Source organism: Melozone crissalis, unplaced genomic scaffold (assembly GCF_028551555.1).
Source record: "Melozone crissalis strain CALT ecotype California unplaced genomic scaffold, PUWL_Pcris_2 ptg000014l_1, whole genome shotgun sequence".
In the NCBI taxonomy this organism is placed as follows: Eukaryota; Metazoa; Chordata; class Aves; order Passeriformes; family Passerellidae; genus Melozone; species Melozone crissalis.
Genome location: NW_026535792.1, coordinates 12,143,916 through 12,158,233, shown reverse-complemented (window position 1 = coordinate 12,158,233; position 14,318 = coordinate 12,143,916). Strand labels below are relative to the sequence as shown.

The 14,318-nt window shown below is 37.8% G+C and overlaps 1 protein-coding gene across 1 annotated transcript in view; it reads left to right on the top strand.

The window, feature by feature from the left end:
• ATOSA (atos homolog A) overlaps positions 1 to 11,899 on the top strand; it is a 47,509-nt gene extending 35,610 nt beyond the window's left edge. Inside the window, exons 7-12 of the mRNA XM_054272588.1 lie at positions 535 to 608; positions 1,410 to 1,518; positions 2,226 to 2,384; positions 4,186 to 4,254; positions 5,086 to 5,285; positions 10,665 to 11,899. Coding sequence (XP_054128563.1) covers positions 535 to 608; positions 1,410 to 1,518; positions 2,226 to 2,384; positions 4,186 to 4,254; positions 5,086 to 5,285; positions 10,665 to 10,818 — 765 coding nt within the window. The 3' untranslated portion in view covers positions 10,819 to 11,899. The remainder of the gene's footprint in view (positions 1 to 534; positions 609 to 1,409; positions 1,519 to 2,225; positions 2,385 to 4,185; positions 4,255 to 5,085; positions 5,286 to 10,664) is intronic.
• The last annotated feature ends 2,419 nt before the right edge of the window (positions 11,900 to 14,318 follow it).

The following is a 14,318-nucleotide window of genomic DNA, read 5'->3' as shown; positions in this document are numbered from 1 at the left end:
TTTGTTTCTGTGAACAGTTTGTACTGTATATTCCTCAGTAACTAGAGGTGTCATGGAATGACTTAGTGAACAAAGCTGCTGTGATAAGGCAGACACTAGGGGAGTGTTAGAGTTCTTGGTAGGTTGGTTGGAGTTTTAAAAAAACCAGGCAGTTCCTATTAAAACTACTGAAGTAGCAATCAACACATGGGATGCTTTATTCTTCCTTACCTGTAAAGGCTGTCATATTTTCAGGGAAATTGGATGGAAATTGTTACAGCCTGTTTATTAGTAATGTTCTGTCCTGTTCCAAAGAGACATCAGCTTCCTGAATGTCTTTACTGAAATGCTTCCTGTTAATCAGAATTTACAGTCTCATCATTAATTATCCTAGAACTTTCTTCACTCAGTTTAAAATGTATAAGAATTATATTCTCTGCTCTGTTTTTGTAATTTTATAATGTCATGAAAATTCTTGGCAAAATGTGCTTACTTGGCAAAATTGCCTGTGGTAGCAGTTCAGTTTTCAAATTAACATCTTCTTTCCTTGTTGAGGTTCCTCAAAGGAAAACACAGTCTGGGTGCTTTGATCTGGATTCTTCATTGTTGAAATGTCTGTCTGCAAGAAGGTATGTTTTATTTACCAGAAACATTGAGATTTTTGAGGGAGGCATAATGTATATATATATTTATATGCAAAATCAAAGCATGTTAGCAAAGACAAAAAATGCTTTCAAAGGAATCCTTATTTTGATACAAGACTCAGCATCTGAGTTGCCCTGGGAGTTTCCAGGTTAGCACAGCTCTGGGACATAGCCATGCAATGAGAGCTGCTGGCAGAATGAATTCTGTCCCATGCAGGGGTAGATATGCTGTCAGATGCACTTGAGTTTTCAGACAGAAAAGCTAGTAATTGTTGATTCTCCTGCAAACCAATGTTATTTTTGTGTTGTATTTTGTTCATGGTGTTGAATGTGTTAAGCATTTTACCTTCACTTGTTCAGAGAACCAGACTTTTAAAAAGGGCAAATCATGACCTTTCATACATTAATACATGTAACATAAACAGCTTTTGGTATGGTAGTTTGGTGTTGGAAATATGACATATATCTCATATCTCATATGAGAATATGAGACAGAAGTACCCACATACAAGAGAAAATAATACTTTATTTTGGCTCCTGCAAATGGAGCTAAAGAACAATTTTTTATTGTCTTTATCCCTTGTTAATGTAAAGCTGGTAAAAATATTTTTTCAGTTAACTAGAAAATGTTCTGCTAAGGTATTAATAAGCAATGTTCAACTGTTACTTCTTTAGAACAACATTTTGTAGTACAGTAAGTAAATTATTCTTTCTAGAGCTGTTTATGCCCAGAAGACAAAAGCAAACATGTTTATCCTCTATATTTATTCTGTCTTTTTTTAATAGCCCACAACAATGTATAAACAAAGAGAGTGATCCAGACAGCCATGGGAAACCAATTCTAAGTTCTAGTGCTCCCCCAGTAACAAGTCTGAGCCTTCTGGGAAACTTTGAGGTATTGCATATTCTCTAGAATTCTTGTGGTATTTTTACTCTTCTGTACTGCTTTTAAAAGTATATTACTGTGAACAATTCCAGCACTATTAGAATGTAAAAGTTCCTGACTGAATTGAATAAAATTTGTTTTCATTTCCAGCTGTAAAGGCACTTATTTCATGCCCCAGACATCTTCTGTCTCAGAGAATCAAATACAAAGAGTTGCTTAAGCCTTTGTTTCCCACTAGGGTCAAGTTAGAAGATGTTCTGTTGCCATAAATGATATTTAATAACCTGTAATTGTTCATGTTTATAATGTACTTACCTAGAAAAAAGAATTTACATTTTCACTCTTAAAGTCTACTTAGTATGTCACAAAAGCTGGATTGAATCAGTGTGTTAAACAGAAAGTGTTTGAAGTGTAGACTCCAGCTCTTCACTTCATATAGCATATCCAATAACAGCAGCTATTAGCCAGTGCATTAAAGGGTTATATTGTACTGTCTTGTGAAGTACAGAGTTGAATTTGTAGGGGAAGGTTACATAATGTAGGTTAATTAATTTTTTTCAGATAGTATATGTTGAAAAGCAAGCACAGATCCTGCTGCAATAAAGTTCTCTGTGGGCTTTTGCTCTTATTTCCTGATTACAGAATTTCTGACAGAAGTTATGCTCTGTTTTATTTGAGGTGATCCCAAGCCAAGCTGTGTGTGCTTTGTTTCTCAGGAATCTGTCCTGAATTTCCGCCTGGACCCGCTGGGTGTCGTGGAGGGTTTCACAGCAGAGGTGGGAGCAAGTGGAGTCTTTTGTCCCACGCACATGACTCTGCCAGTTGAGGTGTCATTCTACAGCGTTTCAGATGACAATGCTCCCTCTCCTTACATGGTAAATGTGTGGTTGGATTTATTTTAATAAGTTCTGATATGTGGAGGTGAAGAGCAAGAGCTTGGTGAGTAGAGGGTTCAGAAAGTAAAGATTTGCAGGCTTATTTTCAACTGCCTATGACAGAGTTCTCCTGTCCTCCTTCCTTTCCCTAACTAGTGCTTTTCCTCCTACTTCTCTGCCCCACCATTCAGCTGTTCTCATCTTGGGATATTGAATGTATTTGTCTCCCCTCACACTGGAGTGATCAACCCCCAACATCTCTTTTTATCCATCTAACTTAAAATAGCAGTGAGGCAGTAGCTGGACTTAACAGGATACATTTTGTTGTCCCAACAAGCAGCTGCTCTGGGCAACTAACCACCCTGCAGAGTGGCTTAGGTGCAGGCCAAGGGGCTGCTGGAGACCTTAGCCGTGGAAGTTACTCAGCCCTTTCTTTTAAAGCAGATACTGCCTGGGCTGTGGTGACACTCAGCACCCTCACAGGCTGCGTGGTTTGCTGATGTTTGCAGCCATGCCGTGTTTGTGTTCTCAGTCTCTGGGTGCTAATTCTGTTCCACATGGGCTTTGCATGTCTAAAAGTGCTCCTCTGTAAAAAGAAAATGGTGACTTGTATGCTGGCATTGAATCAGAGACTGGATTTGTTCTGAATGCCTGTTAAGGAACCTTAATTTTACATAGGTGACAGGTCCAATTTGTAGAGATTTTCATATGCGTATGTCTGTCTAATATGGACTAAAGGGTTTGTTTAAATGTGGGAGTCAAGCAGTGAACATCTGAGTATTCCATTACTTAGATTTAAATTTTAAATTCATAGCAGTTACCATTTCTGACCTCCTGTTTTGGAAAGTATTTAGAAAATGAAATTGCTTAGACTTTAAGTAATGGCTTTGAGTTTAAACTTGTATATGTTTTAACCACGGCAAAAAATATCTATTCTTTTGCTTTCATCTTTCTAGATTATTTCATGTGATTTTCTAGGAGGTGAAAGGATTCTCATGTTGCTCAAATGGTTAAAAGTAGCATTGCTTATTTTCCTAGCTGGGTTTCATTGTTTCAGGCTTTTCCACATGCTATTTCCAAATATGCTATTATGGCTGAGTCTCGCAGGATTAATACAGCATTTGTGTAGTGCCTCCATCATCAGAAGCATTGTTTCTGTTTGTATAGCTAGTTTCTGTGCTGTGGGGTCTGTTCCTGGTTGTTGTTTGGTTTGGGTTTTGGAGCCCTGTGCAGCCCTGGTGCCCTGCAGGGTGCCCAGCCGTGTGGCAGTGCCCCCAGCGTGGCCTCGGCAGCCACAGCGCCTGTGGGGCTGCTCTGTGCATCACAGCTGGTACAAAAGCAGATGTCATCCTTCCTAAGGTTTGGATTAGAATGGAAGATTAAGTGCATCTGCTGCCTTTGAAAAGCAAAAATGAGTTCTGTGAGATTTGGAGTATTATTGGTGCAATTGTAGATGATATAGAAATGGAAAGGAGGGGACAAATGTTTCGGTTTAACCTCCCAGCTGCTTTGAAAAGAAAGCTCCGTTTTGTCCTAGCTCCCTGATGTGGAGAAGATGTGGAAACTTGAATCTTGTTTCAAGAGGAGAATGTACCTCTTATTGCACAGCTTTTAATGGTCTGCCAAAGTATCTTTAAGGCCCCTACTGTTGATTTTTTAACTGCATTGTTTAAATGCATTGCCTTCTCTATTTTTAGTTTTTTATAAATTACTGATTATGTTTCAAATTAATGCAATTACATGACTAGAACATTTTGATTTGTTTATCTCTGTGACCTAAATATGGGTTTTGTTTTTGTAGGGTGTAATTACTTTAGAGTCCCTTGGTAAAAGGGGTTATCGGGTACCGCCTTCAGGAACAATACAAGTGGTACGTACTCAGCAGATAAGTGCCTTGAAACCACTAATACCCAGAAAGCCATGCACAGATGAGTTTATTGGAGATGAGCATGAAGCTAGCAGTGGAAATGTGCATCTCTGTAGGTACTGTAGTAATTCAAAGTAGAAATCTGTGTGTGGGGCAAAAAAGATTCCCAATCTTTGAACACTTCTGTGCTCTGAGGAGTCTTACAATCAGTTCCAGGAGATTTGGAATACCTGGGGACACTGTGGCTTTGAAAAAGTCATGGGGAAGTAATTAGGCCACAGTCCAAATCCTGAAATTCTTCTAAATCAATTACTATTGAAAAATTGTATCTACTTTTTGTAATATTTTAACACCACCTTTACTTTTTTAATAAAAAGTAAATCACAGTCATTGCTTAGAACCAGTGAACTCTTTCTTTTAAGAACCCAGTCCAAGATAACACATTCATAATTTCAGGTTTAAAAGCGGAGCCCACCACTGTGCTTCCTGCGAGTGTATTGTGTCTGGAAAACAGTGTAGACAAAAAGCTGACTGGAAAAATTAACAAAAACGGGGATGCTGATTAGCAAAGTAAGAGTAGTCATATACTAGTGTTTCATTCAGATTAGATTGTGTTTAGCATTATAATTATAACATAATTCAAATGGGAATTGCTGGTAGCTGAAGTGTTGAAAACCAGAAAGGCTTCACAATGTCTTTACATAAATGTTTCTGTATGGCACAGAAACAAAGTGCATAGATAACTATTTTGACAGATTGAGTTTGGTTAGATTTATTGTTCTTTTAAAAAAAAATTCTCTAAAGAGTATTGTATTGAACTGTTTGTCTTTTCAGACCTTATTTAACCCTAACAAAACTGTGGTGAAGATGTTTGTGGTGATCTATGACTTGAGAGAAATGCCAGCTAATCATCAAACATTCCTACGGCAAAGAACTTTTTCTGTTCCTGTGAGACGAGAAGTCAAGAGAACTGTCAATAAAGAAAACAGCCACCAGACTGAAGAAAGGCTACTACGCTACCTCATACATCTGAGGTAAGCTCCTTGAGGTTCAAACACCAAAATAAAACAAAAAACCTCCAACAAACCCAAGCCAAAACCTCAAAAAAGTATCTGCCAAAATTCAACTCGTAATTTCTTTCCCAGCCAACCTTTTTGTATACAGAAATAAGAAAGAATGAAAAGAAAAAAATAAAAAAAAAGAATGCTAACTTGGTCTTTAAGCTAGACAGTAGAGGAAGAAGAGGTAATAAATAATTTGGGTTGTCCTTGGGAGAAACAAAGCTGAAATATAAGATAAAGCTCTCTCTTGGCATTAAAGTATGTTGTATAACCTTATAAAGCTTAAACCTTTTCCTAGCAAGACAGAAATTGTTCTGGCTGAATCAATGCACTTTTTTTGAGGTTACAGGAAATGGTGAAAGTGGATGTTACATGGGCAAAAGCCAGAACTAAGGATCACTAAAGGGAAGGTGTGCCTCACATGTGCCTGGTGTGCCTCACATGTGCCTCTTGACCAGAATAGCTTGTAATATGAAAAATGGTCTGAGCTACTCCTAAAAATACAGTGTTTAGTGGCAAAAATGTAAATGCCTGTTTCATGATGCATTACTGCTGATGATGCCTTTCACTTTATAAAATATTCACTCAATCTTCCTTAAATGATTTACAAAGCACTGCCTGGAACTAGACACTGTGCTGCTGCTCTTGGGGTGTTCTGGAAACTGCAGTTGGAAACAAAGGGGAATGATGGATATACTCTGTCCTCCTGCAGTTTGCAGACTTTTTGTATGTGTCTTTGCAGTAAAAAATGTCTGTACACACAGACCCAGTGCTTTCATTGCAGCACTTGAAAACCCACCAGCAGCTGACATTCTGAAGTGAGCAAGCAGAACAAAATCAAATATCTTACACTTCTCTGTTGTTTTACAATTATTTCTGGTGCATATTATTTTCTTATTTAGTGGCATTGGTTTCTATCCAACAGACTTTTCAAACACAACCTTGTCTAGAACAGTGATTCTAAGCCAGACTCTCCCATTGAATGGAAGTTGACAGTCATAAAAAGTGTGTTGGTTTACTGGAGTGTGAAAATAGTGTCATGAGAAGGCTGTTGAACAGTGTTTTCATTCTGAAATGCAGCCTGGATTGAAATTCAGCCTTTCAGGCCACACTGACTTGCAAGGTCTAACCTAGCCACCTTCTAAAATTTTTCTTTTGGGGCAAATTCTGAAAAAGTGTGTAGCCCCAATAGAAGGCTCTGTCCAGGTGTAATGTTGATCTGCCTGTGCAGAGGAACTGGGGACAGGCCTTGGCTGCAGTGGTGGGTGAAATCTGTGGCCAGCTGGCTCTGGCATACCTGCATGAAGAGTAGTGGTCTTGTGTCCCCTTTCAGTTTCTACTTTAATGTTGGTTGTAAATTTCTTGTTGACAGAATCAGGAATTACTTTCATTTGAAGTCAAACCTGCTTTCTGCTCTCTCATCTGTTACAGCTGGAAGTCTTTTTTAAGAGCTTCCTATTTCTGATACCTGCTGAGAGACAGAAATGTTGCAGTTCTGATGCTTCTTATTTTGAGATATCTTTACAATTCAGCTTTCAGACCTCTGGTAGAGATCAGTTCATGGGTTTATGATGTGGAATTGGAAATGCATCCATTTCTGATGGGAAAACCAAAGTCATAATTATGATGCTGAGCTGCTTACTTTGAAAAGTGAATAACTACGGATATGCCACAAGTTTTTCTTCAGTGATAAGCTCAAGCTTTGGGTCCTTTCTCATAATGTAAGAATGGCAGAACTCCTTGAAATATTAAAGTAGCTTATGTTGATCTGTCTTGTAGTTTATTATACTGAGCACCTATAGTTTTACAAAAGACTCAGTTGTCCATTTAGTAGCCTTCTTTACTGAAGATGGATTTTAATTAGGAAGGCTTTAAAAAATCTTAGTAGTATATTAGTTTGTGTAAGTTGGTTTTAAAGCTTCATTTTTAAAAGCAGCAAAGTTTCCTCAACCCTGCTTTTCTGAAAAGTTATGTAAACCTAAAAAGTTTTAACTATTCAGATTTCTTTTTGTTTGTAGCTCAAGTTGACTTAGAACAGCCTTTCAGTTTTAGTTGCAGTAGTCATTGAGCACAAGCATCTTAGGCTTACGTATTGAAATTTTGTTTAAAAAAACAAATGAAGTCACCACCAGTGAGCTGCATTGTGGTCACATCTGCTTGCAGGCCTTAATCACAGTTGTCAGCACTCACATTATGAAAGCTCCTTTTCAAGTGGTAATTCAGCAAAAACGCTTGCATAGGTCTGGAGCTTAACACTGGCGGCCAGATTTTCTACAACAGTCTTTAAAGTGTCAGATTTATTGTGTGAGCAGCTTCTGCATGCAGTTCTGTATGGCTGAGGCTCTGTTCAATATGCCATCAGACTGTACTTGTACCCCAGCTACAGGATTGAGACACCAAATGTAGCTTGCACACACAGCAGAGCTTTATTCGTTATTAAAAATCCCCAAGAGTTGCACCTGCAGTTTAAGTTGGTTTTTGAAGATGCTTTAGGGATAAATTTTTTGTTGCATGTGAAGCAATGACTCCTTGTCTTGTAATTAAATCTACTTCAGCATAAGTGCTGTGAGCTCAGCTCTGCTTGTGCCTCATTTCTGCCTGGCGTTGTGATGACCATCTGTGGGTTTCTAGGTCACGTTCTGGCACTCTTGTAAAAAGTAATTAAACAGCTAACCTGCCCACAGCTCAGCATTTTTCAAGATTTTAAAGCTTGGTCAACAGCCTTAGTTACCGACACAATGCCAGGAATTGCATGGAGCATAGTTGCTGTTGCCTAACAGCTAAACAGGGGCTGTTACTGAGGGCTCAGTGGAAGGTAAGCCTGAAAGTGGTTGTTAAAAGTAGTGATTCCTCAAGGTGTTGAGAAACTTTTTTTAAAATACTGTCCTAATGTGACATGCACCTTTATTGGTGGAAGCTGAAGATACCTGCTATGACTGATTTACTAGCTGCTTTTGATCTTTCTGGTCTCTCAGCATTCTTTCTTATCTAGAAATTGTTATCCTTGTCCTAATGCTTTTACTTACAGATTTTATAGGTGGTGTTGTATAGTCTTTTACACTTACAAAACACACCTTGCTACATGTTTTCACGATGATCCTGCTTTTCAGGATTATTCTGTTTCCATGAATTTCTCTGTTCTTTGTGAATTGTGATGGCCTATAAAATACATATAGGGACTTTGTGCTTGTATTTGTCATTTCTTCAGTAAAGTTCCTCTGCCAGACTTCTTAGCATCTGATATTTGTGTGTTTAATTATTTCTGTATGTGTCTGTTGTTGCTGTTCCTAGGACACCATCTGTCAGAGACCTTGGTTGTGTTGGGATTTTAAAATTTCTTTACACAAAACTACTGGAGCTGCTACAGCTCTGGAGTCAGTCCTATGCTGGCCACTCCATCACCATCCTGCAAGGATGTAGGGAATGTTTGTCTCAATTATTCCAATGTATTTGCATGTATAAAAAGCAACATTTCTAAATCCCAATTACTAGGGTAGACCTGTCTAAAAGAAAACAAACATAAATAAGGATGCAGAGATGAGAAGGATCCCTTGAACTTTGCTGCTGTCTCACACTTATCCTTCTTCAATCTTTCTGAAATGCCATGCTCAGAAAAGTCATGTTGCAGGGAACCACTATTTACTGAGCAAAGGGAGTCTTGCAGGATTATCACTTGTAGAAAAGAGCAAGCTTGAGGAGTTTAAAAATAGACCATGCTAATAATTCTTTTGAAAGATCCTTGTGTAAAATGGGAGTTGAGATCTGTTTTATGATGGCGCTTTGATAACTAGATCTATAGGAATTAATTTCAGTCATACTTTTGCTGCAATAGACTTCCACTAATTTTTTCCTTTTAAAATGTGTTATGAGCTAGATTCTGAGTTAACTGTTTGTGGTGTTTGCTTTGTCCCTTATCTCTTTCACTCTTCCTTGTGTTCTCCTCCACAGTCTTCTCTTAAGGTAGTGTCTCTCCCTTTTGCCTATCAGGTAAAGGGCTTTTACACTGACAGCACCGAGCAAATAAATAGTGATGGATGAGATCTCTGAGGGAGCCAGTAGGAGCATTCTGCTGGACCCTGCTGCATTTAATGTCCTTGACAGCTGCATCTAGGAGAACAGAGTTTGCCTTTGTCTGGCTGTGGGGATGACCACAGGCTATTCTGCACCACTCCTCTGAACAGAACAGTGCCACAGAATCCATTTCTGCACCCTGCCTTCCTCAGACCATGAAGCCTTGGTGGATCTTCTGTACTTGTCTTTCTCCTACTGCCCAGAATTTAAGTCCAATTATGAATAGGTTTATTCTAGAGATACTGCTTTGCTTCAATGGGGTCAATATGTAAAAGCCTATTAAAAATCTGTGCAAATTGTAATACATGATAACACCGCATGCACTGCTCTCTCAGCATTTGCCATGGTATCATCTTGTTGTGACAACAGCAATGCCTTTTCTGTTTCTGTTGCAGCAGCAATAGCACTTTTCTGTCTCTGTGGCACAGTGGTACTTATATTAATTCAGTTGCTGTAACAAATGCTCCTTAGGCTCTTCTGTCTTTCCTGGTGGAGAGAAGGAAATCAGAGTTCTGCCACATGAAAAACTGTAGAATACAGTTCTCTGAAATGCAGATCTTGTCTCCCTATATACAGTTGTTAATACCCTCGGGAAGTGGAACTGGCACATTCCTGCAGGTTTGGAGGACCTGAATTAGGCTGTTTAGCTGGAATTGACCACTGTTTGCTTGGTGATTGGGCCAGTGAACTGCAGTCTCTTAGAAATGTTTCTAGTCTGTGCAAAAAAATTTCTTTTTGTCTGCCTGCAGAGATCCAAGTACCTACTGCTTCTCAAGACAAGTTCTTTTATTTGGAGTGTGGTATAAAGCAGTAGTAAGCTTCCTGGTGTTACACTCATAAAGAGAGCAATGAGATCTGTCTATATGATTGCAGGAACAGAAATGCATATTCAGTTTGTATATAGTTGAAAATTCTTTTTTGTGTGTGCTTAGGCCACCCTTTGGACATTTTTAGGAGTGCTCACTGAAGGGAATTTTTTGCCATTCCTGATTTCTGAGGACTTTAATCTTCAATGTACATAATGGCACTGTGAACTCAAATATTCCATGCCACTTTAAAAGCTGTGCACTGCATTGGTGATTAGGAACAGAACCTTTAAATGTCAAAAGAAACAAAACAGAATGAAAGTGTTAGGATATTCTTTCTCTTTTAATTTTAACTGACTAATTTTGTTTGTTCAAATGTGTTTTGGCCTTAAATGTTTTAAGAGTGCATTTTATTTAATATTTTTTAAAGATTATTCTTTTGGTTTAGGTAATACAGCTATTTGTATCTTTTCAGGTTCCAGAGTTCTAAATCTGGAAAGATCTACCTCCACAGAGATGTAAGGCTCCTATTCTCTCGGAAATCCATGGAAGTTGATAGCGGCGCTGCATACGAACTCAAATCTTACACTGAATCTCCAACAAACCCTCAGTTTTCACCAAGATGCTAGCAAACAATGGCCAACTCAAGTATTCATTTTACTGTTGAGTACTCCTTGCAAGCAAAGATTGGTAGAGACAACAGTATAAAGTTAAGTCTGTAAAGGAATGAAAATAGCGCTCAAGAGAAAGAAGGTTCTGTGTGATCCTGGACCAGTTTTTAAAAGGTTTCTGGAATGAGCTTTGTGTATTCCAAGTAGACTGGAAACATACTTCAATCTAATCTTTTTGTACTGTTTAAAACCACTTCATTGGATGTGTTGCAATAGCAAATTCCCAATTTAGTTTAGTGTTTACACTTTTTATTTTATTTTTCAGTTATTTAATATTTAATGTTTCATTTAATACTCAAGTGATGTTTGTCTTTAGTGTTCTAATGTAGCATAAATCCTATGTAAAATCATACTATGTATTTTTGGCATTAATATTGAAATCTGAAATATATACAGATGTCTTTAATCTGTGTGCTGTTTTAAGTGATATTCATTTAAGTTATTGAAAATGGGGACAACAGGTGAATTTCCATAACATTTCATACTATGCAAGCATTTAGCTGTTTTTTCTCTTTAATGGTACCATTTTCCATTTTTTCTTGCATCCAGATTTAATAACACTTGCAACCACACTGCAGATTGTTTATTTACTCATTCATTCAGATCATTAATTCAATTCACATTTTGCTCCCTCCTTTTCTTTCCTTAAGGGCCATTTTAATTTTGTTTTCTCCTATTACTTTTCCTCACATAAAATTTGCACCCTCCCCCATTTTATTTCTCAAATTGTGTTAAAGGATGTCCTGTGCAAACAAATTAGTATTTATATCTCAAATATATGCAAAAGCTATGAAACTTGTACTTTTTGTTTTATTTTTAGATGAGAGGATCTTCATGTAATCCTAAATATTTTTCATAGGTCAATTCCATGTAGGCCACTAGGTGGCCACAGGAAGTTTTACTAGCAATGCTACACTGGGCATATGACTATTTTCCAATACGTGTGTGTATTCCTACAACAAAACAGCCAGATGAACAGTTTATGCTAAGTGTTCAACTGTGTAACTGAGAGAAATAAAGTTAGAAGCATTTGATTATATTTGAGCCATATATTTAATAATGGAAATGAAGCTTTATGACATTTGATGAAGATCTGAGTTTCTCAACTGTCTTGCCTTGATTTGTGTTTTTCTTTACTGTGCTGTAGGTTTTTAGAGTGTCAGTAATATGCAACGTGCCCTTTACCATGCTTATCTGATGAAGACTGGAGAAAGGATGAATGTGCATCCTGTATATTCAGCAGTGCCCCTAGATGAGAGAAGTCAGTGTATCATGAAATCTCCAGGAAGGCTGCCAGGGGACGTAAGGGAGACTGGACTTTCCAGATGATACTCATCAACTCCCTTGTACATGCAAATGACTGCTGCTCCTGAAGGGCAAAGCTCAGATATTGCTGAGTCCTCTCTCCATGTCAGCAGTGTTTGCCATTCTGCTACCCCAGGTTTTCAAAGGTTTACCTAGCATTCATTTTAGAGCGAATCGGGGAAATCTGTACAGGAAGAGATTGTTTGCAGTTTCTAGTCATTGAGTGCCCTTTAAAACTGAGAAAAGGTTTCTTTTGGTAGCAGAAGAGTCAAACACAACCTCAGCTGTGCTGTGTACAGATCTAAGGTCTGAACTGGGATATCAAGAGGGCGTCCTAGTTTGTGTGTAGCTGCTGTTGAGTCATAAGCAAACAGCATGTATCCTCAAACTACTTATTTGTGTCATGGTGCAGAGCTTGCTTGCATGCTCAATGAAAAAACAACATGAGGAAAGGACACATTTTTAATGAAAAGTCACCATTAGTAGTAGATTAACCTTTTATTTTTGCACTGACATTATGCAATGTTTGTATCTTGATAACTTTATTTAAATAGACTTCTTCAAGTCATCTCCTATCCTTCATTTGCTTTGAATAGCAAAGAAGTGTGGATTTTGAATATGTGGTTACTACAAGTCATGTCTAGGAAATAAATTTGTGTTCACTTAAATAGTCAAACTACACTTAGCCCCTATGTGGATTTGGAATGAAAGTGACCTTGGATTATCTGTGCACAACTTTGATTTTACTGAGTCATTCTCTATTTACAGCTTGATCTGAGTAAACACTTTCCATTAGGGACACACCTGGAAAAATGCTGGATGCTCATAAAATTTGAACTAAATTCCACATGACCTTCTAAGCTCAGGGTAAGACTAGACTAATTTTTGAGAGATCATTGGTTTCTTCTCTTTATTCCTCAATAGGCTCAACCATATACAATTATTTTTAATAAATGAGTGGTTTTTAAGGGCCTCCAGTGATGGCTGCTACAACTAATCTCTTCCAGTGATAAATTATACTTATCTTGACGAAGTATAACATTTAGTTATACTATATACATTTAGTTATAGTTATATAAGGATTTATAGCATCCAACTAAATGTTGCTGAAGTTGAATTAAATACTGCCTAGCCTTTTCACTGTAAGCAAACAATTTAATTCTTTTATGTCCCTTCTCAGTCTTTTTTTTTTTTTTTTGGTAACTAAGAGAACCCTGGACTGTTCAGTCAGTCTTTGTTTTTTTGCACCTCTTGTCATTCTGGCTCTTTGCTTTCTTCTTTTAGACTGAGTCAGTCTTGAAGTGTGTGAGGTTGGACACAGCATCCCAGTCAGGGCCTCTCTGTGCCAGTCAGACTGGAAGAATTGGTTGATAAATCATATGGATTAAAGTCCTCTTCATGCATCCTGTTGGAATACACTGGTTTTCAGTATCAGATGTCAACTTGCATTCATCTTGTGACCCAACACAAGAGACATCCTACCTGCTTGTTCCCAAAATAGCAGCTCTTTTTATTGAACTTTATTCTCTCACCACCCAAGATTTTATATGCTGAACACAGCATTGCTGTTTGAAGAATTGATAGCTGTGTCCAACAAACTTGCATCCACCACATTAAAGTTTCATCTAATTAAGTTTCCCTAATTTGCATGGGAAAGTGTCAGAAGCCTCATTAATGCCAGAAGGCATCTGGAACTTCAGCCACCTTCACCCACTTCTCCACATGGTTTATTTCCTTTTTCTTAAAGGAAAAATGATTGTGTGAAACCCTTGTTCTTAACTGTGAATTCCTGCCTAGCTACTCAGTTTCTTTTGAGTGCTTATTTTAGATGATTTTCAAGTCATTATTGACAGCCAAATTATATAGCTTGTATTCTGTCCTCCCCATACTCTTAATTCAAATTCAGGAAAAGTGACTCCTGGAAACCCATTCATTTTTTCACAGGTTCCCATATGAATCACCAGTAATTAACTGGAAATTGCTTCTGTCATTCTCTAATCTCTTAAGGATATTTTTTCATCCAAGTTGAAAATATTTACCAAAACTAATTAAAGTAACATGCAAACCAGTCTTTCCTTATTCCAGCTGGAGGCTATACTTTGTTTGTTACACTATTTACTTTGATCATGTCAGATTGAACAAAAACAAACATT